General features: G+C 50.7%; 1 protein-coding gene across 1 annotated transcript in view; it reads right to left on the reverse strand.

The window, feature by feature from the left end:
- Window positions 1-26223, reverse strand: part of ADAMTS17 (ADAM metallopeptidase with thrombospondin type 1 motif 17) — a 309441-nt gene that overhangs the window by 163624 nt on the left and 119594 nt on the right. Inside the window, exon 8 of the mRNA XM_074400099.1 lies at window positions 13093-13198. Within this exon, the coding sequence (XP_074256200.1) occupies window positions 13093-13198 (106 nt within the window). The remainder of the gene's footprint in view (window positions 1-13092; window positions 13199-26223) is intronic.

Here is a 26223-nt window from a genome sequence, read left to right on the forward strand (position 1 = left end):
TTATTTCTTATTTTCCAACCTGTATGTCTTGTCTTTCCTTTTTTTACTCTATAGCTTTGACTAGAGAACATTCAAGCAGCAAAGCCTGGGGTTGGGACAGGGGTGGCACAAGCATTCCCTTAGCCACCTCAGCTAGTGTCTCAGTAAGTTGCACGCCCCCCAAGTCCACTGGCTCCAAGCCCAACACAGCACTAGGACTTAACCAGCAGTTTCAGTCCCTGTGCCCTCAACTGCCTTTCGAGTTTATTTAGAACCCCGGAGCACTTTAGCCCTTGGAGGAAATGCTTGCCAAAACTCAATTTCCAGCCACTGAGATGGGTGATTCCCCTTATAACTAGGGCAGTCTAAATGCTCCCTCCATGGGTGTCAGCTGAGTTCAGCCCAGTTTTGCTTTCCACTCTGCATTAGTCTATTTTTCACAGTGCTATAAAGACGTGCCTGAGCCTGGATAATTTATAAAGAAAAGACGTTTAACACGTGGACTCACAGTTCCACATGGCTGGGGAGGCCTCAGGAAACTTTCAATCATGGCCAAAGGCAAAGGGGAAGCAAGAAGCTTCTTCACGGCCGGGCGCGGTGGCTCACGCCTGTAATCCCAGCACTTTGGGAGGCTGAGGTGGGTGGATCACGAGGTCGAGAGATCGAGACCATCCTGGTCAACATGGTGAAACCCCGTCTCTACTAAAAATACAAAACATTAGCTGGGCATGGTGGCGCGTGCCTGTAATCCCAGCTACTCAGGAGGCTGAGGCAGGAGAATCGCCTGAACCCAGGAGGCGGAGGTTGCGGTGAGCCGAGATCGCGCCATTGCACTCCAGCCTGGGTAACAAGAGCGAAACTCCGTCTCAAAAAAAAAAAAAAAAAAAAGAAGCTTCTTCACATGGTGGCAGGAGAGAGAAGAGCAAAGAGGAAGAGCCCCTTATAAAACCATCAGATCTCATGAGCACTCACTCACTATCACGAGAACAGCATGGGGCAAGCCGCCCACCAGGTTCCTCCCTTGAGATATGGTGATTACGGGGATTAGAATTTGAAATGAGATTTGGGTGGGGACACAGAGCCAAACCATATCACACTTGACAGGGCAGCACTGAGCTCAGCGCGAAGTCCCACACTCACTGTGCTCTCCCTCCGCCAAGCAGAGATCACCTCCCCGTGCTACCTGGCAGCTGCTGCTCAGGGAGGGGGAGAAGCTGCCCTGGCAATTCAAGACCGTCTTTCCTACCATCTTCAGTGCCTCCTTCAGTGCCATGAAGTTAAAACTAGGTACTGTGAGTGCTCACCTGATTTCTGGTTCTTGTGAAGGTGCTTTCTGTGTAGACGGTTGTTAAATTTGGTGTTGCTGTGGGGTGGTCTGGCACTCCCCTTTGCAAATAAGTTCTTTTAATCTGGACCCAGAGAGCCAGACTCACGTGAAGCAACTACTGACCTCTCATCACCTCCTCCATTACCCAGGACCTCAGCTCCCAATGGCACAAGGTGCACTGCATGTCCTTGGTGTGTGAGGTGAGACTTGCTGGGCCAGAGGTGGTGATGAGCACACCCAGTGATAAAGTGACAGCAGGCCGTATCTGTCAGTGTGCCTGCCGTGTTCAAATAAAGCATCTTTACAACCCTCTGCAAATCTGTAAGGTTGAAAACATGATTGCTTTAGGGTGCTCTTTCTTTCCCTTTGGTAATCGGCCCCCTTGGCTTTCCTTCCTGAGCCACCTTTCATAAAGAAATGAATTTTACAGTCACTTTGTAGGAGCTGCTATAAACACAAGGATCACTGAGGACTAACGCCAGGCAGGTACCAGGCTCAATCTGCAAGAGGTGACAGCTTCTCTGGACACGATTCATGTTGCAGCAAGAAGGGATCAGGTTCCTGGACTTCAGGGTTCACTGTAAATCCCCAGACACCAGAAGTCTCCAACCAACATCTGGACGCTGCACTGGTCTTCTAGGCCATGGGTAATAATATAACAAATTAGAAAGAGAAAATGATGCTTTTCATACCTGACCCAAGACACTCCAACAGGCTGACTTGCCAACTCCATATTTCCCCAAAAAGGCAGCCACAGAACCAGCTCTTCACACACGGGTCCCCAGCAGTGAGGGTGGGAAGACAACACCCCCTAGGAAAGGCACAGTCACTCACACTTCAGCCTCTGCCCCCAAACTGAACATAAACACTGAATCAGAGACCAAGAAAGGGTAAGACAGCAAAGTCAGCATGTCACAGCCTGGGGACAGGGACCTGTGGTCTGCCTTTTTGGCAAGTCAAAGAGCGCCAACAGCCAGGCCAGGTGGTGTGAGCCTGTAGTCCCGGCAACTTGGGAAGCTAAGGTGGGAGGAGTGCTTGAACCCGGGAGTTTGAGACAGTCGGGAGTTGTAATCACACCACCGCAATCCAGCCTGGGTGACAGAGCGAGGCCCTATCTCTTCAAACAACAACGAAGAACACACACACCAAACCCACTGCTTTGGGATTTTTAGGGCGTGTCTAACACTCTGCTTCAGTGTTTCCGACAGTCAGTCCTGCTGCTTCCTTCCATCTTCTACATGGAAAACCCCCATTTCATGGGAAACCCAAATTCAGGTTGACCAGCATGTCTCCATACAAGTTTGTAAACATCCAAGAGTTTGATGTGCTCCAGTTAAGCCAAAAATGTACCAGAGTTTACGAGGTGTCAAGTTAACTGTCTGGGCTAGAGTGAGGTCCCTCTGACAGGTGGGATCAGTGGTGGCTGTCCCAAGCATACCTACTAAGAAACCTGGTCTCCAGGCGGTAGAGGCGGCGGAACGGAAACCTAGCATCAAATTCCAGAGCCAGCTGATGATGCCTGGAAGCCTTCGGCATTGCACAGCCGGCAAAGCACGGCCGGCCAGGGGCCATGGCTCACGCCTGTAATCCTAGCACTGTGGGAGGCTGAGGCGGGTGGACTGTCTGAGCTCAGGAGTTTGAGACCAGCCTGTGCAACACAGTGAAAGCCCATCTCTACTAAAATACAAAAAAATTAGCCGGGCATGGTGGCATGCACCTATAGTCCCAGCTACTCAGGAGGTTGAGGCAGAAACCCGGACAAAGGGCAGGGATCAGAGAAGAGATTCCGAAACCGGGGTATAAAAGCTATCCTGAAAACACCCCCCCAGAAACAAGACAGAAAAAGATTTTGCTTTAATCCACCAAGTTACATACACCTGCAGCTGCAGCGCTGAGCATCGCACTGAGGAATGGGGTGGACCAAAAGGACCGCCCTTGGACGTCCTTAACTGGTTGTCTCAAACTATCATGTGCACGCGAGTCCCCCCAGCAGGCTCCCAGGTGAGTCAGGCTGCCGGCCCCAGGACTACACTGTGAAGTGCAAGGCACAAGATGAAGCCTTAGGCTGCTTTCTCCACCGTGTGCAGCACCAAATGTGGAGCTTCCTCACTCTGCCAGATTCTGACCTGGGTATAGGACATAGGAATTTTAGATGACAACTGTTAAATCAGAAAGGACAGCTCAACTAGGGGATGGTAGACAGAGGGGGGTTTTGGGAGCCTGTTCTGCCGAGTAAGCCAAGTGTCCACCAGGCAGCTGGCTGGAAGCTGGCTGCCTCTTCCTTTATAACTCTCCTCCTGCTGCTGGGAGCAGTTTCTGACCTCCCTGGGTGATCACAGAGCATGTGCCACCAAGAAGCGCAGGCCCTTCATTAATTCAGGTGCTCTCCCAATGCAGAGCCACTGACACAACCAACTGTGGGCTCACTAGGGTGTCATTTATCCGAGCAGCACATGCGCCTGTGTGGAAGGAATAACAGGAGCATGTGCTGCTGCTAAGGGTCCCTGGACCAGAAACCAACCCATGCAGTCCTCTGGGTCATCGGCAGCATCTTGTCACTTGTCCTCAGTGTCTGAAGCTGCCTCATGGCAGGCGTCCTCCTGGATCTGCTATGTCCTTGCTATGGGGATACTCTTACCGAGTTTGACTTCTATAAACTACTGCTGTGTGGACGCCCTGTCTTTCTCTTTCGCAATCCACCTACATGCAACCTGGAAAGCGGTGGCCAAGGTGTGGCACGAGTTCAGGCCCCGACGTGACACAGCACAGCATCACAGGGTCCAGCTTCTCCCAGCGGGTGCCTGCCTCACCTCTGCATCAGCATCACCAGGACCTTGAAAACCCTTACTCTTCCCCAGCTCAGCGCAACACGGATCAACCTGCCTTCCTCTCATGCTCTCCTGGCTGCTGCTACCAATCGCACGTGAGGTATACAGCACTGAGGCTCCCGGGGCGCCGGCCCTCTCAATGCCGCAGAAGTGAAGCTCTGCTGAACAAAAGGATGCCTTACTCACGCTTCCCGCAACTTGCTAAGAACATTATCACCTCCCTCGTTCTAAGAAAGGCCATTCCCAGATCCTCATGCTGGTCCCCGGAAAATACTGTACCGTATTCTGCTCTGATGTCAGGCACAAAGTCTATGCTTCCGTGGCTCTCCCAGGCCCCTGAGCCCTTCTGCGGGCTCTCTCTGCCACTGTCATTTGGCAAAACTACCACCTTAGTGCAAAGTGAGAGTAAGTCATCTGTGACCTCCAACAGATGGAGATGACACGGGCCCTTTCCCGGAACATGACACTGGTGGCAAGCTCCCCAAAAGCATTCAGGTTTCTTCCAGAGGCCATAGGCTGGGTTTTCCAAAGGCCACAGGTTGGGCCTGCCCACTCGAGGAGAGGTCAATTCCCAAATGAGAAGAGAACAGCTGACCGAAGCAAGGACACAGGGACAGCAGGGGAGAGCCCAGGAGGGGCGGGTCTGGAGAAGTCAGGTATTTGGTTTCATGTTGTCCACTGGCAGCGGGCACTAGGTGGACAAGGGTTCCAGGGAGGAAACCAACACCTGGAAGAATGGGGACGCTTCTGCAGAGAAAGCTGCATCCGATCACACCCCTGCCACCTGAGGACTAAGGGAACCTTAGATGTGTAAGCCAAGTAAGGGTTAAGAGATTCCATTTACCAGGAAAGCCACCTGGGCAGGGCTCAGCACTGGCCTGGGTTCTGTTCACGTGTGGGAAGGGCACCGTGCTGCAGCCCGAGCTTCTGGTCCGAGTCTTCACTCAGCCACGCAGCGCTGAGAGAAGGGAGGATCTGCAAAGTGACACTAAGATGACTCTGGACATCCCTTCCAGCTCCAAGAACCACGAGAAAAGTCACTCAACTGAAGTTGCCAGAAGCTCTGGCACAAGAAAATGATATCTCCGCTAACTGCTGGAAGAGTCTGGAAGTTCTGAGGGGATTTCGGAATCTGGTTCTTTCTTTAGCCAAACTCAACTTTCCTCCTGCCTCCTCAAACACCATCTTGGATGACATTAGTTCAGGCAAGGCAATCTACCTGATCATTAAATGCCCAGGATTCCTGGGGCAGAGACAAATGCCAGCACAGCGCGTGTCACCCGCCTTATGACAGTAACAAAACCCTGGGGGCGGAGGAAGCTTCCCCACGTCTCGACTTCCTATCACAACACTAAGGTCCAGCCAACAGCTGTTGGGACACGCTGCTCACAGTACAGGTGGGACCACATCTGCCTGCTTGCCGACAAGCTTTCAACAGCTTTCTGCTGGAGTTTCCCTCCCTCCAAGCCAGGCATCAGGCCTGGTGTGGTGGGATTTGGGACGGCTGTGGCTGAGATCCTCTTCTGAACAGAGGCGCTGGGTTTTCCAGAAAACTGGAAGAACTGTCGTCGCCTTGCACATGACTCTGTGTCAATGATGAGATCCCAGAGGACAGCAATGCAGGTTCCCTGCAACCCGTGAGAGCAGGGCCACGGGGACTTGCGGCCGATGGCAGGAGGGCCATTTAGACAGAACCCAGGGTCACACATGCTCGCTGCAGCCGCACCTCCCGTCCAAGATTGGCTGCTGGGGAGGGGACAGGAGACTCTGCTTCTCTTTGTGTGTCAGAAAGGGAGCAGGGAGGAAGCCAGAAACCAGGCAATGCCGAGTGGGGCAGAGCACCAGCTGCCCCGTGGGTCCTCCGCAGTCACCAGCTCATTCTATCACAGCCAAGGCACCAGGAGGTTCGTGGCTTGCAAAGTGAAAAACCCTGCAAGTCTCCCCAGCAAAACACCTTGATTTGACTTAAGCACGGCATGCCTGTCTCACACTATCGGATGTAACTTATGAATATGTATACCTACTATATACCCATAAAAATTAAAAATAAATAAAAGGCCTGCATGTTTTGAACAACTCTGGAATTTGGGTGAGACGGCTGTGCCCAGTGGATGCTCACACACCGACTCTTGCGGGGGCCAAGTGCAGAGGAAAGTGTACTCGGGAATCACTCCCGGCTCCCCCGAGGGAAACCTGAGAACCCTTCAACACCACAAGCGCCACCAATGACCCTTCAGTAGAGAAGGGAAGTCTGAGGCCGTGAGAGGTAAGTGGGAGCTGGGGATGAGGCCCAGGCAGAACCTGCTGGGAAACCCGCTCTAGAGCCCGTCCTAGGCTGCAGCTCTTCCTGGGGGAAGGCACCTGCTCTTCTGTTCCTCCAGCAAGGCCAACCCCTATGTGAACGTAACTGTCCTAATCCCAACTAGAACAGCAGCATGCTCCCTCTCCCTCTGTGGGAGAGGGCTTTCCAAACTGATTTCCAAACAGTTGTGACATTCCCAGAAAGTCACTCTCTCTGCTACCTTCCTTTCAATGCCGGCCCATCTGACGTCTGTGCCTACCAGGTGGAGCGCCCAGGGCAAACATTTGGGGCAAGAGCGTCCACCACCCACGGCTGTCTGCTGGTGGCTACCTGCCTGCCTAGATCTGTCTGTCCTGCATCCATTCCATGTCCCCACGGCACTGTGCCGGCTGGCTCGTTCGTAATACAAATCACAGACAAGCCTTTCCATGCTTCACACATCTGGATCACGGCTTGCTTTCCTTCCTGTTCTGGGACTGAGACAATTTCTTTTCATTTGAACCACGTCAACTCCAGTTATGAGAACATTTCCCCTGTGCGACTCTCTCCCTGCCTTCCCTCCTCCCCATCACTCCCCAGACACGCATCTATCCACTGCCCATGGACCACACTTGTCAGGGATCGGATTCCTTCTTGTACTGAGCTGCAGGCCAGGCAAGCGCGGCCCTGGTCAATGTGGCATCCTTCCTGACATCCGCTGTCCCAAACTCACCTCGGCACAGCATCCCATCTGGCTGGAAGCATCCGAAGTAATGAAAATCGGAGGAGACCAAGCTTCGCATGTGACCTGCACCTGGGGGCATCCCACCTGCCCTCTGTCCCTGAAGGGCCCCACCTGTCCCTGTACCTGCTCTTCTGCCTCTTCTGTGTCCAGGCTTCTATCAGGCCCATGCTTCCCGTGGCTCCCCCAAAGGTCCCTTTTCACTTTGTGCCACGTCCTCCTCGAGGTCTCCTGGGAGCTGCCAGACTAGGGACAGGGCTGAGCCTGTGTATGGTGGCAACATTCAGAACGGCCAGGCCCTGAGTGCTCACTCGGAAGTGGCGAGGCGAATGGCACGCAAGATGACCGAGAGAGGTGAAGCAGGCGGGTTATCTTTAGTGCGGCTGGGCTCAGCACGGAGGGAGACCCGGTGCTGGCCGCTCAGCCTGCAGCCTTGGACGCATGGAGGAAAGAGATGGCGGCAGAATGCAGACGAGGCCACAAAGAGCAACAACGGGCCCCTCCGACGCTGCATCTCCCGCGGCTCTCCACCTGGATGTGCTCAATCTTTTTTTTTTTCGAGTCTTCCTGAGCCCCTTCCCCGAGAGCGAGCGCATCAACCAAGGGTGAGTGAGGCTGGGCCACTGCATTTCCAAACGCCCAGTGCTCCTCCTGTGCCTCACGGCTACGCACCATCTACGCCAAGTTCCCAACTTCCATCAAGACAGTGTTTTCCAGAGGCCACGGGCTGGGCCTCTCCACCACAGGAGAGGTCAATTCCAGAACGGGAAGAGAATGGTGTTTTGACTGAAGCAAGGACGGAGGGGTGGCAGGGAAAACCCCAGGAGAAGCAGGGCTGGAGAAGCTCCTCCACGAGACAGGCCGCAGGAGGCTGAGCACGTGTGTGGCGCTGCTGTCACGTGCACTGGAGACCTCCCATGGCTGGGCTCGCTCCCAAGGCCAGGCATTCCTCAACCCTTGGTCAGCTCAGGCTTATCTAACAGTCACTCCTCAATGCAACACAGGCAGAGGTGTACTTTCTGCAATGGGAAAGCTTTTCACTGTGGGAGGCAGACAGTGCAAAGCAGACTCCCTCCCTTCTACTGTCACCTCACCCAGACCTCTTCCGGGAGCTTGTGGCCTTACCTGATTGAGGTGCATGCGGGCACAGGGACCTGGGTTTCCCTAGGCCCAGAATGACTGGTGGACCCCTGGTTTTGCACCCTCCTGCATGCAGTGACATTAGGACCAGCTCCTCCACCGGGCACCTCCCCTGGACCTTGCTGCACCACACCAGACCCACCTCCCTGAAAACACAAGGCACTCTCAGCAGCTTCACGCAGCTATGCGCTAGATACTGTAGCTTCCAAATGACAGCCGACAATAGATGCTAAAATTCCAACAGCTGCGTTACACCCAGTCACTTCAAAGTCACACTAAAGTCACTCCCTCCTTGATCTGGGGTTTATTTTTGCTTTTTCTCCCGGCAGTCAGGATGGACCTGAGCTTCTACTCTTCATCAGGGGACAGTCCTTCCCATGACCAAGCAGAGGTGAGCCTGACCCTGAGAGAAACGAACGCTTACTTCTGGATTTTCCTCTTTCTCTTTAAAACCAAATTGTGATCGGCACGTTGAATGCCGACCTCCAGGACAAGGCACCCTGTCCGGGTTTCCTGAAGGAGAAAACCTGGGGCGTGCATCCCAGCTGGGCTGTTTCTCTCAAGGAACTTCGCCCGCCCCCACCGTTTCGTGGATTCTGTCTCAACAAGTATCAGTTGGTAAAAGATGCCTGTTGTCGCCATCTTCCCATGCGCAGGGGCTGCTGGTTTCTAGTGGTCCCCGCAGGATGGAGAAAGACAAAAGGAGACCCTGAACACTCACTTTAAGGTGCATTTCTCAAGATACCACTATGGAAAGGGAGATAGCTGCCTTCCACACACTTAACGCTGCCAACATTTCTAATTACCAGCTGAACCCAAAGGTAGCACTCAGCTGCCCACCAGAACAGCCTTTCATGGGCAAGAAGGCAACCAAGGGCATGGTGTACATTTAGGAACCTCCAGGCTGATGTCAGCGTGACTGCTGCTCAGGACGGCTCTTCCTCCGGGCAGCAGAAAGGGCAGCCCTCCGCAGATTCTCACACTCCACCTGCACCAGGACATGCCATCCTCCAGCTCCTGTCCACAGCGAGGCTGGGGAGTGTTCTGCAGCCTGCTCCTTTGTCAGGGCCGAGAATCAGAAAGCTGTCAATCTAATAAATCCACAGCTTCAGCTCAGCGGTTACAATGGAGTTAATGATGACATATGAGAGGCAGGATCCTTGAGAAGGCCCCAGGCAGGAAGCTTTTAAAATCTCAGATTCATTTCTGTATTAATACGTAATGAAGCCTGTTCCATGTTTCTGTAAAACCACACAACTACTGATCATTTTCACTGGCATCACTTTCACTCTAATAGTCTGGAACTTCCATTAATTAAATGACTGCCCCATTGTTTGTTCTCAAAAAGAAAAAGCTGTCAATCTCATCTGCAGTACTTGGGTGTCCTAGGGAAACCCTCTCCAAGACATGGTCATTGTCCTTGGTCAGCCAGCAGCAGCTACATACATGAACATTACTTCCCTTCAACTGAAGGTCCCCTGGTGTTTGACTCTATAAGTTCTCTTATTATTTATTTCCTGTAACTTATATCCTTATTTTCATGGGCTTATTGCAGCACATATAATCATATAAGTGATCTCAAATCATATTAAGTAGTAACTATAAATCTTAACAAAGCAATACGAGTTTCCTAACCTGTAAGGTAAAAGCTATAGAATACCTACCTCATCGATCTGACTCAATGGTGTGATAAACACAGAAAATCTAGAACAGTACCCAGCACATAGTAGGTGCTCAACAAATGAGAGAGCTGATCAAAGGTAAGAATCACTAGCATGTTACCAATTCATGGCTGAAGCAGCATTACCAACATTACCATGGTAAGAACTTTAAATTTCATTATAATTTAGGACCTATGTGATTACAAATTGGATTAGAGCCAGTTTATAGTATCAAATAAATTATGTTTGAACTATTAAAAATAAAACCATGCATATGAAGAGACACTAGAAAGAGAAGAGGGTGAAAAGTATAATTTAGGATGCAGATGAATTAATTGCTGAAAACGAGCCCTAAATCTAGCTTTGTGCTTTCTGACAGCCAGCGCAGAAACACAATCACGTACATCTGTGCAACTCATTGTCTGATAAATAGAACGTGTAGCTCATACAGAAGCGGAATTTTTTCTCCTGACAATCCGATCTTAGGGTAGTTGCTCACACCAGTCACCCTATGATGCACATTGGGTAAGTGACAGAAGAGGTGCACCTTTGCAGCTGTGTGCAAAGGCGCACACAAGCATACCTTCCCTACAGAAATGTTTCATTTTATCAGCATTCCACAGTAAGGGACCACTGGGTGAGCAACCTGGAGACTTTCCTCACATAAGCTCAGGAACATGGAGTTAAATGGATCCACTGTATTCCGAAATACAGAACGGCTTTCAGGTTTTGTGTCTGTGAAGCAGCCGGGTCCGTGGCTTTGCTGAGAGTGTAGGTTCGTCTTGGCCGTTTCCAGCAGCCCAGGTGGCCTGGAACCAGACCCCAGTAACCAGAGCGGCCTGTGGATGGGGAGGACGCGGCTTCACCCTCCGGGGATCTGCTTCCCAACACTTGCAACTAATCAGAGAGGACAGACTTCCCTGGGAAAACTGTAATCACCCAAGGAGCCGGCAGGCCAAACGCTAGCAAGATTTACTGGCTTTGATGAACAATAAGGTGTTTGTTTTTGTAGGTAATTAGAGTTCAATAGTGAGCTATAAAGAGTCCTCCAAGAAATTCTAAACAGACTATAGCTAAAGGGTACTAAAGTGTGTCTGAATCTAACCATTGATCTTTGCAGACCTCCGGTGCAGGGAGGCCAGGGTTTGATCCAGGCGTTCCCCAATTTTTTACACAGGGGGCCAGTTCACTGTCCCTCAGACCGTTGGAGGGCCGCCACATACTGTGCTCCTCTCACTGACCACCAATGAAAGTGCAGCGGGGGGTTGGGTGGGGGGCGGATAAATGGCCTCAGGGGGCCGCAGTTTGGGGACGCCTGGATCCGTCGCACTCCAACACGTCATCAGGGAGAAAATGGCCCTCTGTTTTTCACGTCTGATGAGACAAGACCTCCATGCAGCGTGTGTGCGCCCACACGTATGGGCAAATGGCACTTAGCATGTGCCATGCTGCCGGATGCTGCCATGGCGTATTGCAGTTCATGTAACTATAGCTCAACTCACCTTATTTAAATTAACTATTCAAAGGCCCATAACGGCCCAGATGTCGGTTAAGTGCTTGGACGTGCCTGCATTCTCATAATCACTAGGTACTGTGTGATTCTTAGGTACTATGGAATGCCGGTTGGGTCCCTTGATGGTGGGAAGATGTTTGCCAAACCCATTCCCAATTTATACTTTTTTTTTTCCCCCAGCAAATCACTCTTGGATACAGGATTTTAAGGACTCAGAGGTATTAATACAAATGCAATTGAACTTCGTTTAAAAGAGAGTATGTGCAAAGGACTGTCACCAATATTTTTAAAAATAGTGTCGAGATGAGCTAACTCCGTACTCAGAGGCAACTGCTCAGCCTGCTGCACCAGCTCCTGGGTCAGTAACACAGGATTTCCTGCCACGCCAGGAAATGCACATAGCGTCATGTCCACTCCCTGGCCCTACTCACGTTATGGCACAACAGGCGTGGAAAAGCCAACTCCCAAAAGCGTCTACGGAACGGAGAAACTTAAGATGGGACTAGACAAACCACCACAACAAAAACAGAAAGTCAAGCCACAGATATGGCAAAGGCTTGAGGAAAACAATCGCTTTGATACTCCTTATACACTGACTTTACTCTGGTAAAAACTTGAGCTAGCAGCCGAGAACCCAGGCATCTGACTGTGCAGGTCATTAGAAAACCTTTACAGTAATTTTTTCCTCCAAGAACTAGATCTCCATTTAATGACGTTCTATTCAATCCAATATAAACCTTTGCACTGTTTTGCATGCTCTGGCCTCCTAAATGTAATTTTCTTTTAAGCTCGTAAGCAGTCCTATCACAATCTTTCCTTCAGAGAAACATAAAACAGACACTCTAGGAAAAAGAATAACCCTCAGGCCACAGTTTTAGCGTCACCGTCATCTGACTTTCTGCCACTTGAGGCTTCCTGCAGGTTATCACGACCTGGGGCCAGCCACTCAACAACCCCTCTGACCCTCTGTTTCCTCATCTGAACCACCTCAGACTCTCCCTAAGACATCTATGGGCTCAAAGGTTCCAGGGTTATTTCATCCTAAAGGGAAGAATCACTGTGTGCAAACCGACCTTATTTAAATTGACTATTCAATGGGCCGTAACAAGCCGGCTGTTGATGAGTAATCTGACACCCTTGCATTCTCATAATCATAATGTGTGCAAAGACTATTATCCACAGCTGTTAATTCTTCAAAACTCACACACTAAATTCTACATTCAGAAAGTTGGACTTTAGAATTAGCTGAAAAAGAAATGCAAAGTCAACTGTATAAAGACACATCTCACTGTGTGAATAATAAGAGTGGATCAAAGAGCATGCTCGTGCAGGGAAGGAAGTACATCTAAATAAGGACATCCTGAGAAGAGCCTCTTCCCGCTGCTCTGTTGGCTTTAACAATGGATGTGCACATCAAGTTAACATTTCAAATCCCCAAGCCAATTGGTGCAGTAAGCTCGTGGGGTCCCTGAGGGCTGGGACCCTGGTGAACTGACCTGGGGTTACTGCAGAAGCAACAAAGGCAAGGAGCAGCACTGTTTGAGAACATAGACAAGTCAAGTGAAACATCTGCATTCAAAAAAGAACTCAAACAAACAGGACTACAGGGTCTGATACTTACTTGTGGCCCAGCTCGTGGGCGATGGTAAAGGCCAAATTGAGACCATTGTCTTCGGCAAGCACACAGTTCCTCTTAGCACTGCACACACCTCCTAAGTAAGCAATTCCTGCAGCAGAGACACAAAACACATCCTCTTCAGAACGTGGGGGGCCCTGGTCTCGCCGGGCAAGTCCACACAGTCAACGTCACACATGATCAAGACGGGCACACTGGGACAATGCTGACTGGATCCATGAGTCTCAGCCCACATGGGAAGGGTTTGTGTCTACCCGATAAAAACGGTAACCACCGCAACCATCCATGGAGCATCTACGCGTCCGGGGGTGTGCTGAGTAGTGCACCCATGGCCCCTAACTTAACCCTCACGACCGAGGATGAGGGAAACTGAGGTTTGGAGAGGAAAGGTAACTCTCCCAAGGTCACCTGGATGAGCACCCAGTGCTCTGGGATCCTCCGCCAGGTCTGTCCAACTCCAATGTCTAGGGCTGGGACTGGGTGAGGCCAGCCAGGCAAGGCACCCAGCGTGCAAAGTTTAAGAGGCCCTGGCTCTCAGGTGATGCCCCTGTACCCGCACGCCCCGAGAGGGAGCGCCCCCTCACACTGCACATCCCAGGCGTGAACCAGGACGGGATCTGCGCTGGGACTCACAGACAGCAAGTCCCGGAAGGCTGCACAGAATGTTCCAAAAAGGCTTCAGGAGCCCTTGAGAGTGGAAGACCCAGAGGGAGTGCAGCCAGGGCCTCACAGTCCTCGGTGAGGACTAGCCTGTGAGCCAAACGCCTCGTCTCCATGCACACGTGCCTGCCCCTAAGGACCTTGTCCTAAGAAAGGAAACCCGAACCACACACACCAGAAGGAACGCAACGCAGGGCCATGGAGGCTATGCCCCAACGATAGGATGGGAGATGCTGGTGGGACGGAGGAGGGGCAGGCGTTTTTCAGGGGAGGAAGGTGGCTCTGGCTGAGGGATGCGTGGGATGACATGGGGTCCGTGGATGCCAGGCCCTCTGAGGAATGTTGGGATGGCAGCCACAGCGGGGGTGGGGAAGGCGAGCCCATGCAAGCCACACTTCCAGGGGCTGACGCTCCAGGGCTCCCCACTGCACTCTCCACGCTGCTGCTCTCCCTGCACCCAGGAAAGACATGTCTCACCCTGCAGGGACCACAGGGCTTAGCTCAACAGGGCCCCCTAGGAACCCTGACCTCTGTCCTCCCATGGGTGTCTAACCTGACGACAGCTCCGTCATATGCCACTCTGTGATGCACAAGTGGCTGGTGGCATGGGGTGGCTATAGGAGGAGCTCAGGGCTCCCCTGGCTGTGCAGTCACATTGGGTGTGGGTGGGCAGCAGCTCTGCTGGCATAACACTGTGGGGTGAATGGAGGCTAAACCCAGCTGGCCTCTGCCCACCGGCCCCATACCCTGGAGGGGGTACGGCCACCCAAGGAAGAGGCACCTGCTCTCCCCCACAGGCACGGTCCCTCTGTCAAGCTGCACGCTGCTCTGTTCCAAGGGCTCCCTCCAAGACCTGGCCTGAGGTGTCTCAGGAGGGAAAAAACTGGCAGAGGGCAGGGGAGAATGGGACAGGGGAACCATTCCATTAAAAATGAGCCCTCCTCCCTGCTCCCAAAGAGCTATACCAACATGCTCTTTGTTGATGCCCAAATCAAACTGGTGTAGAGCTCAGCCACACACAGGGTGGTCCCTCTGACGTGGTGAGGCTCTGTGTCCCCACTCAAATCTCCTCTTGAATTGTAATCCCCATGTGCAGGGAGGGACCTGCTGGGACGGGACTGGATCATGGGAACGGTTTCCCCCACGCTGCTCTTGGGATAGTGAGTTCTCATGAGAGCTGATGGTTTTAGGAGTGTTTGGCTGCTCTTCTGTCCCCCTCTCTCCTGCCGCCTTGTGAAGAAGGTACCTGCCTCCCTTTCCCCTTCAGCCATGATTGTAAGTTTACTGAGGCCTCCCCAGACACGCAGAACTGAGAGCCAATCAAACCTCTTTCCTTTATAAATTATCCAGTTTCAGGTAGTGTTTCTACAGCAGTGTGAAAATGAACCAATATAGCCTCCTTCCTCATCCTCTCCACAAGGTGCAGAGGAAGCACACACGGCCTAGCTCTGCAGAGAGGTGCGGCTCCAGGGCTCACATTCCGCACGCTGGGCCCAGGCACCTCACTGTGGGTCTATCTGGAAACAGGAAATGTGCTTAGTTAAAAATAAATAAAAGACACAGATTAAATGTTATTTGGCCTTAAGATGCTTTTGTGGCCGTGTGAATGTCTCAACCCAGCAATGCAGACTATTAAGAACAATATGACAACCAGGAAGGATGCGATGTGGCTTCTCGGTGCCTTCGAGGTCATTATTCTGGTTTTGTTTAAAGATGTTTTGTGGTTGCTTTTACAAGTCTACCAGTGAGTAGGTGGAATGCTGCTACATAGCCCCAATGGTATGTGCACACGGCCCACGTGGGTGCACGCACGCTCAGACAACACACCCAGCAGTGTCCGTCCAGCCCTGGCTGCGGCCTCTCTGGGTCAATGAATTAATTAGAAACAATCAGATGTGTGCACCCTGGAGAAGCTGCCTGGTGAGGGGGAAGGCAGACATAATAAGGCCAGATGTGCTGAGCTTGCTGTCTTGAGTGTGCTCGCCACGGGCTCTGCTACTCAACCGGCAGACCTTGACTGCCACACGCACACTTGCCCCTGGCCTCAGCCTCGCTCAGCCCTCAGAGAAGGCAGCCCTGACTTTCCACTCTAATTAGGTAACGTGCAAAGCTAGCGAAACAGGGAAGCAAGGAGCCTTCCAGTAACTGCATTTTAATCTTTCCAAGGCGCAGATGATTTTTAACTAGAAAACAAAGAATCAGTTTATTTACAAGAAATGCTCTTGCACAAAGGTGGCTGAAGGTCTAATGCTTTTCGTAATTTATTCCAATCGTGACCAGCCTGCTCATAAAAATGAGCAAGGAAAAACACATAAAAGCAAGCTGATAACCGAGTACAAGAGCTGTGTGTTTATGAGAGATGAGGTGGAAAGGCTTAGAACGCAGAAAACCAAGTCTGGAGAAAATCCCAGGTTGTTGTAAAATTAAGAGCTGCGGGGGAATAAACGGTAATTAAGCCATCCAGCTTCGGCAGAAAACAAAGCCCACCACTATTCCACGTTTCTGAAAAGAAACTGCAGTCTAGCAAGACAGAGCCCTGGAGACCCAGAGATACCCCACCGTGTGAGGCTGCAGAAGGCAGCAAGCCGGAAAAACCCACTCAATCCCCATGCTGGCACTTGTCAAGAAATGAGGAAAAACCAGTTTTCTCTGCACTGATTTATTAAAAATGGAGGTCTGTGACACAGGTCTGCTAACTTCAGTGCTGATGCTGTGGAACCTTCCGAGGGAACTGGAATCTCCTTACGCTGAGGCGAGGCTTTCAGACCCTGCAATGGTCCTTTCACTGGCTCCAGCCTTCTATGATTTAAAATTCTCCGCAGATCACAGAACTTATTTTAAAAATTTTGAAAACATCAATTCCACATGTTTGCATAGTTTCTTGGAACAAAAGGGAGGCAGAAAGGCAACTGGAATTTATTAGCTGTGCCTCTCCATGCGCAAGACTGCTCCAAACACTCAACCCTCCCTTGCTTGGCAAGTATGACTGGTCCCATTTTATAAATGGGGAAACAGAGGCTCAATAACCAGCTTCATGGTTCATCAGCACCCAGACCGGGACACAAATGCAGGGCTCCCTGCCTGCAACCCTCATGTTCCTCTAGGCAAACCCTGGGCCTCCCTCACCAAAGTTCTGATAACCAACAACAATGAATAATCTTCTAGGATTTGGAAGATTTTCATAAATCCTAATTCGTGCATACGTAGAGACGTACGTGGAGTCGAGTGAAGGTTTTATACATTTGGGTCCAAATGTTTTTAAGTTTAAACACTTCAAGTGAGAGAATTAGAAATCTTTTAAATTTTCCTCTTTTTTTGGCTTAAATCAAATACAATTAACACACATATTGCTATGAAAATTAAAGTTATTGATTATCGTTCATTTATTCAAGGTGATCTACAGCAGAAGTGGGAGACTCCTCTAAAATGAAACCACAAACAAAACCCCTCTGTATTTTAATGCTGAGTGTGCAGCGCCTTCGGGCAGCAGATGCTGTAGGATGTTCACAGTGGACAGGCACATAGCTGAGTGTGTGCCTGTGCCCTCAGTGGTGGCTCAATCCAACTCTGCCACACCCCTGGCACTGATTAGGGAAACAAAACACACTCTTAAAAAAAAATCTGAAACACAGAAGGTAACAGTGAAGGGGTGTGGGCCAGGCACAGTGGCTCGCTCATGCCTGTAATCCTAGCCCTTTGGGAGACTGAGCTGGGAGGATCGCCTGAGGTCAGAAGTTCAAGACCAGCCTGGCCAATATGGTGAAACCCCATTTCTACTAAAAACACAAAATTAGTAGGGCATGGTGGCAGGTGCCTATGGTCCCAGCTACTCGGGAGGCTGAGGCAGGAGAATCACTTGAACCCAGGAGGTAGAGGCTGCAGTGAGCCAAGATCCATCACTGCACTCCAGCCCAGGTGACAAAGCAAGACTCTGTCTCCAAAAAGAAAAAAAAATGAAGGGGTGTAATGAGTTCTTCTGACACTTGGAGAAGCTCATTTAATTTATCCAGAGAAGGGGCTCCCATCCACCTAGCTCTGTGACCCATGTTCCCAGCATGCCGATACAACACAGGCACTCATTTGTCTCCTTTCTTTCCCTTTTCTCAGTAGAAGCATAATTTTGCAGACAATATTGGGTGAAGAGGCTTAACTAGAGCCTTTTTCAGTAGAAAACTACATGACATAAGCTCGTAACTCTCTATCTCTGGGATGATCACTTGACCGTCTCTAGATTTAAGGAATAAACCAAACCACACAAAACTGTGTAAACTCTGGTTGATGTAGAAAGTTGTTGCATGTAAGCCGTCTGCAGCTGGTGGTCTTGCTGCCCATTAGTCCGACCTTACAAGGTCTGCCTTTGAGAGAGATGACTCAGTTTTTCTCACCAACTGCTCAACTACCCAACACTGTCACAGTTATTGCTGGGATGCTAAGCTGTCAGTCACAAGGGAGCAACTGGCATCTACCCATGCAGCAACCACAGTCAATGCAGACTGAATTGCAGGTTCAGGCTCATTGACAAGTCCTTGTGCTCTTGCAAACTTAAGTGGATGTGGGTGTGATCTGAATGTGTGAACAGCATTTAGGAGCAAATGTCTTAGAGTCTAGGATGTGACAAAGGAAAACTAACTACAAAGGAATAATAAAGTTGGACCCCTACATCACACCACATTCCAAATCTAAGTCAAAATGAATTAAAGAGCTAAATATGAGAGCTATTAACTATAAAACTCTTAAAAGAAAACTAAGATGGAAATCTTTCTGACCTCGGTGTAGACAAAGCCTTATTAGCTGTAACATCAAAAACCTAAGTAGTGGGGGGAAACCCTAACCTCTTGCAACAGAAGAGTGACTGAGGGGGAAGGGGCTGGGGGTACGGTGGGGAGTCACCAGGAGTCACCTTCATTTCCACTGCTAGCCCAAGCAATGAATGTGCTGGCACATTCTCCAAGGAATCCTTCCAGAGCTTCCCCTGGGCAATTATGGTTTTCTGTGGACTGGGAGTCATCCAGCAACTATGGCCTTGCAGGCTAACTCAGTTAGCTGGCTGGTGTGTTGTAATGCCATGTGAGCTACTGCTTTGTGATGGGGTCTTCTTGGTTACGCGTCAGAGTCAGGAAAGGCTACATGTTCTGAGCCTTGCTCCCTAGGGTTAATGAGACCACAGCTTAGGACATAGATGCCCTTGGCTTCGGTTTCCCAGGCACCTCCAGGATCCTGGACTTTGGAAAGACAAGCTGTCCCTGGTGAGAGAATCACACAAGTCCCTACTGAAGATCTGGGGGTCCCTGGGCTGAAGCAGTCACTCCTACAAGATAACATTTTCCTATGTTCTTTGAGTTAAGGGTAAGTGGAAGAATAAATTGGCCCTGGGATTTACAAGTTATAAGCAAAAAGTTTCAGCCAACAGTTTGCTGCTAGAAACCAAAACATGCCAGTAGAGGAGAAGGAAAGAGAAATGAGTAAGTGGTGATATTTGAAAGACCACAGCCAACTTGAGCCAAGTGCATGGAGATGTCACGCAGATGTCCCACCTGCCAGAGAAGATGGTGCTCACGTCAGCAGGACCCTTCACGTGAGAGGGGTTCTCCAGGGAGCAATGTGGTATTTCTCAGGTCACAGTGTGCCTGTCTTGTGAGAACCCTACAGAAGCTCAGGGGCTTCCGAAACAGGCCCTGATGCCCACCACAAATGGTCCCAGGCAGGTTCACTCCAGGATATTAGGGGAGGCTTGAAAATCTCTTATTTTGACAAACACCTTGTCAATTATTTCCTGACTGTATGTGACAGGCCTCATGCCAGGCAGAGGCTAAGCCAAGCAAGCACAGGCCCAGGGGAAGCAGCCTCAAGGCCATTTCGGCAAAGACAAGGCAGCTGGTAGAAAGGTGAGCAGGGATGCTCCCAGCCAAGCCCCAGGGCCTGAAAGGTGGGTGCTGGGGTCTCTGAAAGACAGCTGTGCCAGTGACCAAGCTCAGATCTGGCCTCTCCAGATCGCAGACAAGTGGAAACCAGAGAGGGAGCTCCACACTGAGCTGCCCACTCACTGATCCCTATGCCTCCGTCGGCGTGACCCATCACAGCCAAGGCCCCTCACAGAGCCACACCCTTGTTCTGACTACTCTCAGCAAACTGTCCCGAACACGGGTAGCTCCCCATGTGGGGAGCACCATGGGTGGCACCAGTGAACACAGCAGGTAATAAGTGCCTTTGAGATTCCTTTCAGGAGAGCCCTGAAGCTCTGCATGCACTCCCCGGCCATCAGAGAAGAGATCCGTCTTCCAGTATTTGGCATTCAGGAAATGCAACCCCCTGACCAGCCTGCTGGATGGCTGTGCCTCAGCAGCACTGCGTGGTCACCTGTGCGCAGGTTCCTGCGTGTGCACACCTGGGTGTATGTCTGTGGACATCGTTATGCCCGCAACACCCCTTCCCTAACTGGCAGTATGAAGGGATGCCCACCCTCACTCCTACAGCAATAGACCCTAGTGAATTCTGAAAGCTGTAACCCACTCAACATATTCTATCAACCGCACTGCCTGGCACTTCCTTTGGTCAATAATTTTAAGACGAACTTGGCTTAGTCCCACTTCAGTGACAACTTTCAGCCTCCTCTACCTTCTCTCACTGTAAACGCTTCCCCTTTGCTGGTGGGTTAGAACGCCCTCCCTGTCCCTGAGGAAAGCTGGGTTTTTACGTGGGGGTGAGGCTGAGAAGAAGTGTGATATGTTTTGGCTAAAAATAATCTCCTCCATGTGGGGAATGGGACAACTAAGTCTTCCATGGGGTCAGATATCCCCAGAGGGGATCTGGGAATGGCACGAATCTCCCTTCGGAGATTCAAGCGCGGTCTGGAAGGAGGGGCACACTCCTGACTCAGCCTTCCCCAGGCAGCTGTCCGAGGCGTGTGCCTAGAATCGTAATCTTTCTCAACACTTCTGTTTGAATCACTCCTTAGAGTAGCCACAGGCGGGGCTACAAGTGAAGGCTGCTCAACTGTGACGACAGCCAGAGCCAGGACGGAGGCAGGTGGGGCTGATAGGAGCCACCACAGGCATCCTGATCACGCTCACTGCTACAGGCTGAGCTGTGTCCCCCTGAAACTCACAGGTCGAAGCCCTAATTCCCAGCGTGACTGCATTTGGAGACAGGGCCTTCAAGAGGTAACGAAGGTGAAATGAGGTCAGCAAGGCCCTGATCCAACAGGTCTGGTGTCCTTATAAAAAGAAGGAGAGACACTAGATGTCTTCCTCCCTCCCTTCCCCTTTCCCTCTCTCCAAGTGAGCACAAGAGGGCAGGTGAGGACACAGCGAGAAGGCAGCTGTCGACAAGCCAGGAAAGAGATTCCTTATCCCAAACCAGTCCTATGAGCACTGCGGAGCTCCAGCCTCCAGACCTGTGAAGAGAACTGTCTGCTGCGTAAAGCTCCCAGTCTGCAGTATTCCGGAAGAGGAGCTCTCAACAGACTAATACACCCGGAGTGAGCCCTGGGTACCCACGGAAGTGCCCTGGGTCCCCCTGCTCACACGGGTGACCGACGGCGCGGCGGCCACCAGAACTCGCCACGCTCATCGGCCGCGCAGCACTGCCGCCACCTGACGTGCCACGGGCTTGGCCTCGAGGCTCACAGCATGGATTAGTAACAAGGAACCGATGAGAAGTTGGGAAGTTGTAGGAGCGTCAGGTTGTACTAGTTACAAAAATGCTTGGTAGAGAAGAACGAAAAATACGGTGGGGCGGGGGTCCTGGGTATTTAAATCATATAGCACCTTCGCCAGCTGCATGCGTTGCCAGGGAAGCACCACCCCCCAGTCATTTGATAACACGGTACCTTGCAAGTTACAGCCAGGGATGCCCATAAGGAGACACGAAGGCACCGGGGAGCGGGGTGAGAGAAGGACTGCGACACACCAAACATGGACTCCTCACTCGTGTCACCGGCCCCAGAAATCCCCACGCCCTACGAGACGTTCTAAAAACACCCAAACACAGCCTTGGAAGGAGAAGCCAGTTTTACAAGACTCTTACAAAAGTAACATACTGCTAGGTTTGAAGAATCAGAGGCTAAAATCATCTCCTTAAGTCCCCCAGAGAATTCCAAAGAACTCCAGGGGAAGGTGGTGATGTGGCAGAGAGTTCTGGATGCTTCCAGGTCTGTTGGGAGGCCATGAGCCTCACCTAGCACACAGTAGCCTCTTCCAGGTCAGTTGGGAGCCCACGAACCTCCCTTGGCACACAGTAGGCTCACAAAAACTAAGCACAGCTGCAGGTTCAGCATAGCAGATCTCCATGAAAACCCAGCAGCAACAGGCACTCCAGGTGTGCAGAATCAAACACAGCAAGCCAGAAACATGTGCCGCTTATTCTGTGTGCCTTGACTCCTTCAGAAATCACAAGTGCACGAGACCAGGAGGCAGAGGCGCTCATTGCTAGAACAGCCCAGGAAGTGGGCGCCCGTGCAGAGATAAGGGGCTGTGGCTGGGACGGTGTCCATCCACAGGGCTGATAGATCCTACTGTTTGACCCGGGTGCTGGTCACCAGGATGCTGGCCTTATAATAATTCATTTAGTGATCAAAAAGTCAGGTCAGGGTTACCCCAGAGGGACTAGTGACCAGAAGGGGCATGAGAGGGTCGGCCCAGGGGCTGAGAGTGTCTGGTGTCTTGATGCAGGTCAGCGTTCATCATTATACAAAGCTCAGCAGTTTACAGTCATTGAACAGTACACTTAGATAGACTATCCATAGGTAAACTATGCTTCAATTGTAATTTAAAACATTAACAAAGGGATACTCACATGCATGTGAAACCAAGGAGAAGACGGCCCTGGTTTCAGGATCTGGGAAGAGTCAAGGTCACCGGACGATTACATCCAAGAGTCATGGGTTGATGAAGTCATAGTGGTATATATTAGTCAAGGTCTGCTTTTACCTGTGACACCAGGCTTTACCTGCATTACCCATATTTCTTGGACTATATGAGCCATTTCTGTAATTTACCTTTAATGACTTCCGACGACTCTTGCAAAGGTACGTTCTTGAGACCTGCCTGAAACAACCTTGAAAAACAGCTTCACTCCCTCTTATATCTGTATTTCTAAAGGATGAATAAAATCCAAGGCCATGCATAGAAACATTTGCCAAGTTAGGAAAAAAAAAAAAAAAGTATTCTTAAAACATGTAACCACATTTCTTGCTAAATGCTTAGCCCAGCAAAGCCCCTCCTTTGGGGGAGGAAATGTGGACTTTAAGTGAAACCCTGGAACAAGGAGAACCAAGCCTTCCACTCTGCACACGGTTCCAGGCATCCCTCGGGGCCCTGCTCTTGGGCTGTGCACCAAGGTCAGCCCAGGCCTCCGAGCGGCTCTGGGCGCCAGCTCATGAACTCTAGCATTTGAGTTCAAGTCCATAAATCATTCCCTGGCAGGGCACCACAGCCCCTCCACTAAAGAAGTAACCCAAACATGGGAAGGAAGCCAGCCATCATTTGGGTGTTGATTCAACAGTCATGAACTAAAAAGTCAGACTACCATGACAAGCCCTCCCTTCTGATGGCCCACGGGAGGCCCTAGGACAATCTGCCTTTGCTGACAGGACACAAAAATGACAAAATTCCATGTTATTTATTAAAAAAAAAAAAGTTAAGCCTCTTAGGAAAGAATGTTGATGACAGCCACACCATGAAGTCAAGTGGGCACTAAGATTACGAAGAGGAAACAGCTGACTTATGGCAGAATCAGCGGCAGGCAGAGAAGATGGCCAGCCTCTGGGAACTGTCCCCAGGGGGGCAGCAAGCGGATATCACAAACTCTCAGGCCCCGTCTTCAGGGTGAAGTCACATCCCTGCTGTACCCTTATGGACACAGCTCATTATCAGTAGGCTACAATGAGTTTCAGGGTCATCCCAGACCATGGAAATAGCATGCATGTCAGCGTCTGTCTTTCAAACGTCGAAGTCCGAGAGTAACAAATGTTCTTCACCTTTTAAGCAATTTCAGCCGTTTCGAGGTTGCTTCTCTGCCCCTATGGTCAGAACCAGGCTCCTGTTTCAGCTCTACTGTGGCCCTCCCCTGAGGCTGGTCAGCCTGGCTGTCTTATACTCCCCCCGGCTCAGTCCACACCAACGGGACTCGCCACCCCAAAGTGAGCCTTCAAGTTTTGTTCAGAAGCTTGCGTCCTAGTCGATGTCTCTCTTCCCTTCTCCCACCCAATGTTAGTAATCATCAAGTCCTGCTGTTTCCTTCTATTCACAGACACTGGGATCTCCTTCTCACTGATCCCAAGCCCAGACCTTTGTCATTGCCTTAAGCATTGCTGGGGAATCTGCAGGGGTCACCTTACTTGCCTCTCCCCACTCCAGTGAGTCCTAAAAAATCCACTGACTCTCCCATGATCCTGCCCTTCCGAGCCGCAACCCTCCTGCAGGTGCCCAGGTAGGTGCCCAGGGCCCATCGCCATTCCTCTGCAGCAGCATGAGCCAGTCAGGTCCTATGAACAAACCATATGTGAGGCCTCTCTAGGCCAACACCCATAACAGTTCAAAAGACACAGCACAGCATGGGTTAAACACGTCCTCAATAAGCTGTGCAAACAAACGAATGCACAGCAGCCCTGCCAACCTCATCTGCATAAAACACCATCCTCTGCTGCTTAAGACATGGGCTGGAACAGGGAGGAGTAAGTCATGGGGCAGCGGCAGCTGCTGACCACTAGGATTTGTTGAACACTTACTATGTGTGTACCAGGCCCTGTGCTATAGACTCCCACGCGTGATCTCATTTTATCCACACCACCACTTGGTGAGGTACATACTCTTATCATCCATCCCTGCAGTACTACCGGTGAGGAAACTAAGCTCTGCGAAGTCAGCAACTCATCCGAGGGCAAACAGCAAATGACGGGTGGAGCCGGGATTCAACCTCAGGTCTTTAGGGCCAGAGGCCCTGCCCTAAACCACTACATCAGAGGCTGCAAGCTGGCAGGCACAGAAGGATTTCAACTGCAGGAATGTTGTGTTTGGCCCATTTAGGATTTAAATAAAAATTCCAATCAGTCACCAACAATTTTAAATTAGAAGAGGCAGTTGGGTGTGGCGGCTCATGCCTGTAATCCCCGTACGATGGGAGGCCCAGGCGGGTGAATCACTTGAGGTCAGGAGTTTGAGACTAGCCTGGCCAACACGGCCAAACCCCATCTCTACTAAAAATACAAAAATTAGCAGGGCGTGGTGGCACACGCCTGTAATCCCAGCTACACGGTAAGCTGAGGCAGGAGAATCGGTTGAATCCGGGAGGTGGAGGTTGCAGTGAGCTGAGATTGTACCACTGCCACTCCAGCCTGGTTGACAGAGCAAGGTGACTCTGTCTCAAAGAAAAAAAAAAAAGAGCTTAAAATGCAGATTGCCTGATTCGTTAAAACACTGAATAACTGGAAAACAACAGACTATTCAATAAATGACACTGGGAAAACAGGTGCCCACAGGGAGATGAATGAATCAAACTCTCCACCTCATGCCAGACACAGAAACAAACTCTAAACGGATGAAATACACAAGCATGGAAACAGCTTCTATCTGTCGAAAGAGTATGTCATGGGATGGCTTTACGTTCCTGGAGTAGTAAAGAATTTTTAAAACAAGAAACAGGAAGCGAGTATCATAACGAACAAGACTAAGCTATCTAGCTAAACCCACATTGAAAATTTCTATGTGATAAAAGGTACCATAAACAAAGTTAGAGACTAAGAAAAGACACAATGAAGGCATTTTCAATTCATACAACCAATGATTTCAAAAGGTATCCCATCTACCTGGTCATCAGAGAAATGAGAAATAAAATCACAAGAAGGTATCAATTCACACCTGGCATGCTGACACAACACAAAAAACTCTGACAATAACCGGCAAGGTTATCAGGATTAAAGACTTCCAGATGCTATCGAGGAGAATATAAATTGGTATGAAGGCCATTTTAGGACGTAATTTGGCCCACTGAGAAAGGCTGAAAGGTACGCAGAAGTCAGGAAGTGGTTATATCCTGGGAAGCGGCAGGTCACCATGCAGGCTGCGTTTCCATGCCGTTGTGCCCACCCACCTGTCTCTGCTAACAGGAGTCCCTATAGCAGGTGTCGCCAAACTTTTTACACAGGGGGCCAGTTCACTGTCCCTCAGACCGTTGGAGGGCCGCCACATACTGTGCTCCTCTCACTGACCACCAATGAAAGAGGTGCCCCTTCCTGAAGTGCGGCGGGGGGCCAGATAAATGGACTCAGGGGGCCGCATGCAGCCCGCGGGCCACAGTTTGGGGATGCCTGCCCTATAACCTCTGATGTTCAGCCATACATATGTTCACATGCATGTGCATGTAACACCATCACCCCACGAAGGGATGCTATTATCACCCACATTCACACATGGGGAAACTGAGGCGCCAAGCGCAAAATCCCCAGGTTCATGCTGCAAC

The sequence above is a fragment of the Saimiri boliviensis genome, chromosome 5 (assembly GCF_048565385.1).
Source record: "Saimiri boliviensis isolate mSaiBol1 chromosome 5, mSaiBol1.pri, whole genome shotgun sequence".
Taxonomy (NCBI): domain Eukaryota; kingdom Metazoa; phylum Chordata; class Mammalia; order Primates; family Cebidae; genus Saimiri; species Saimiri boliviensis.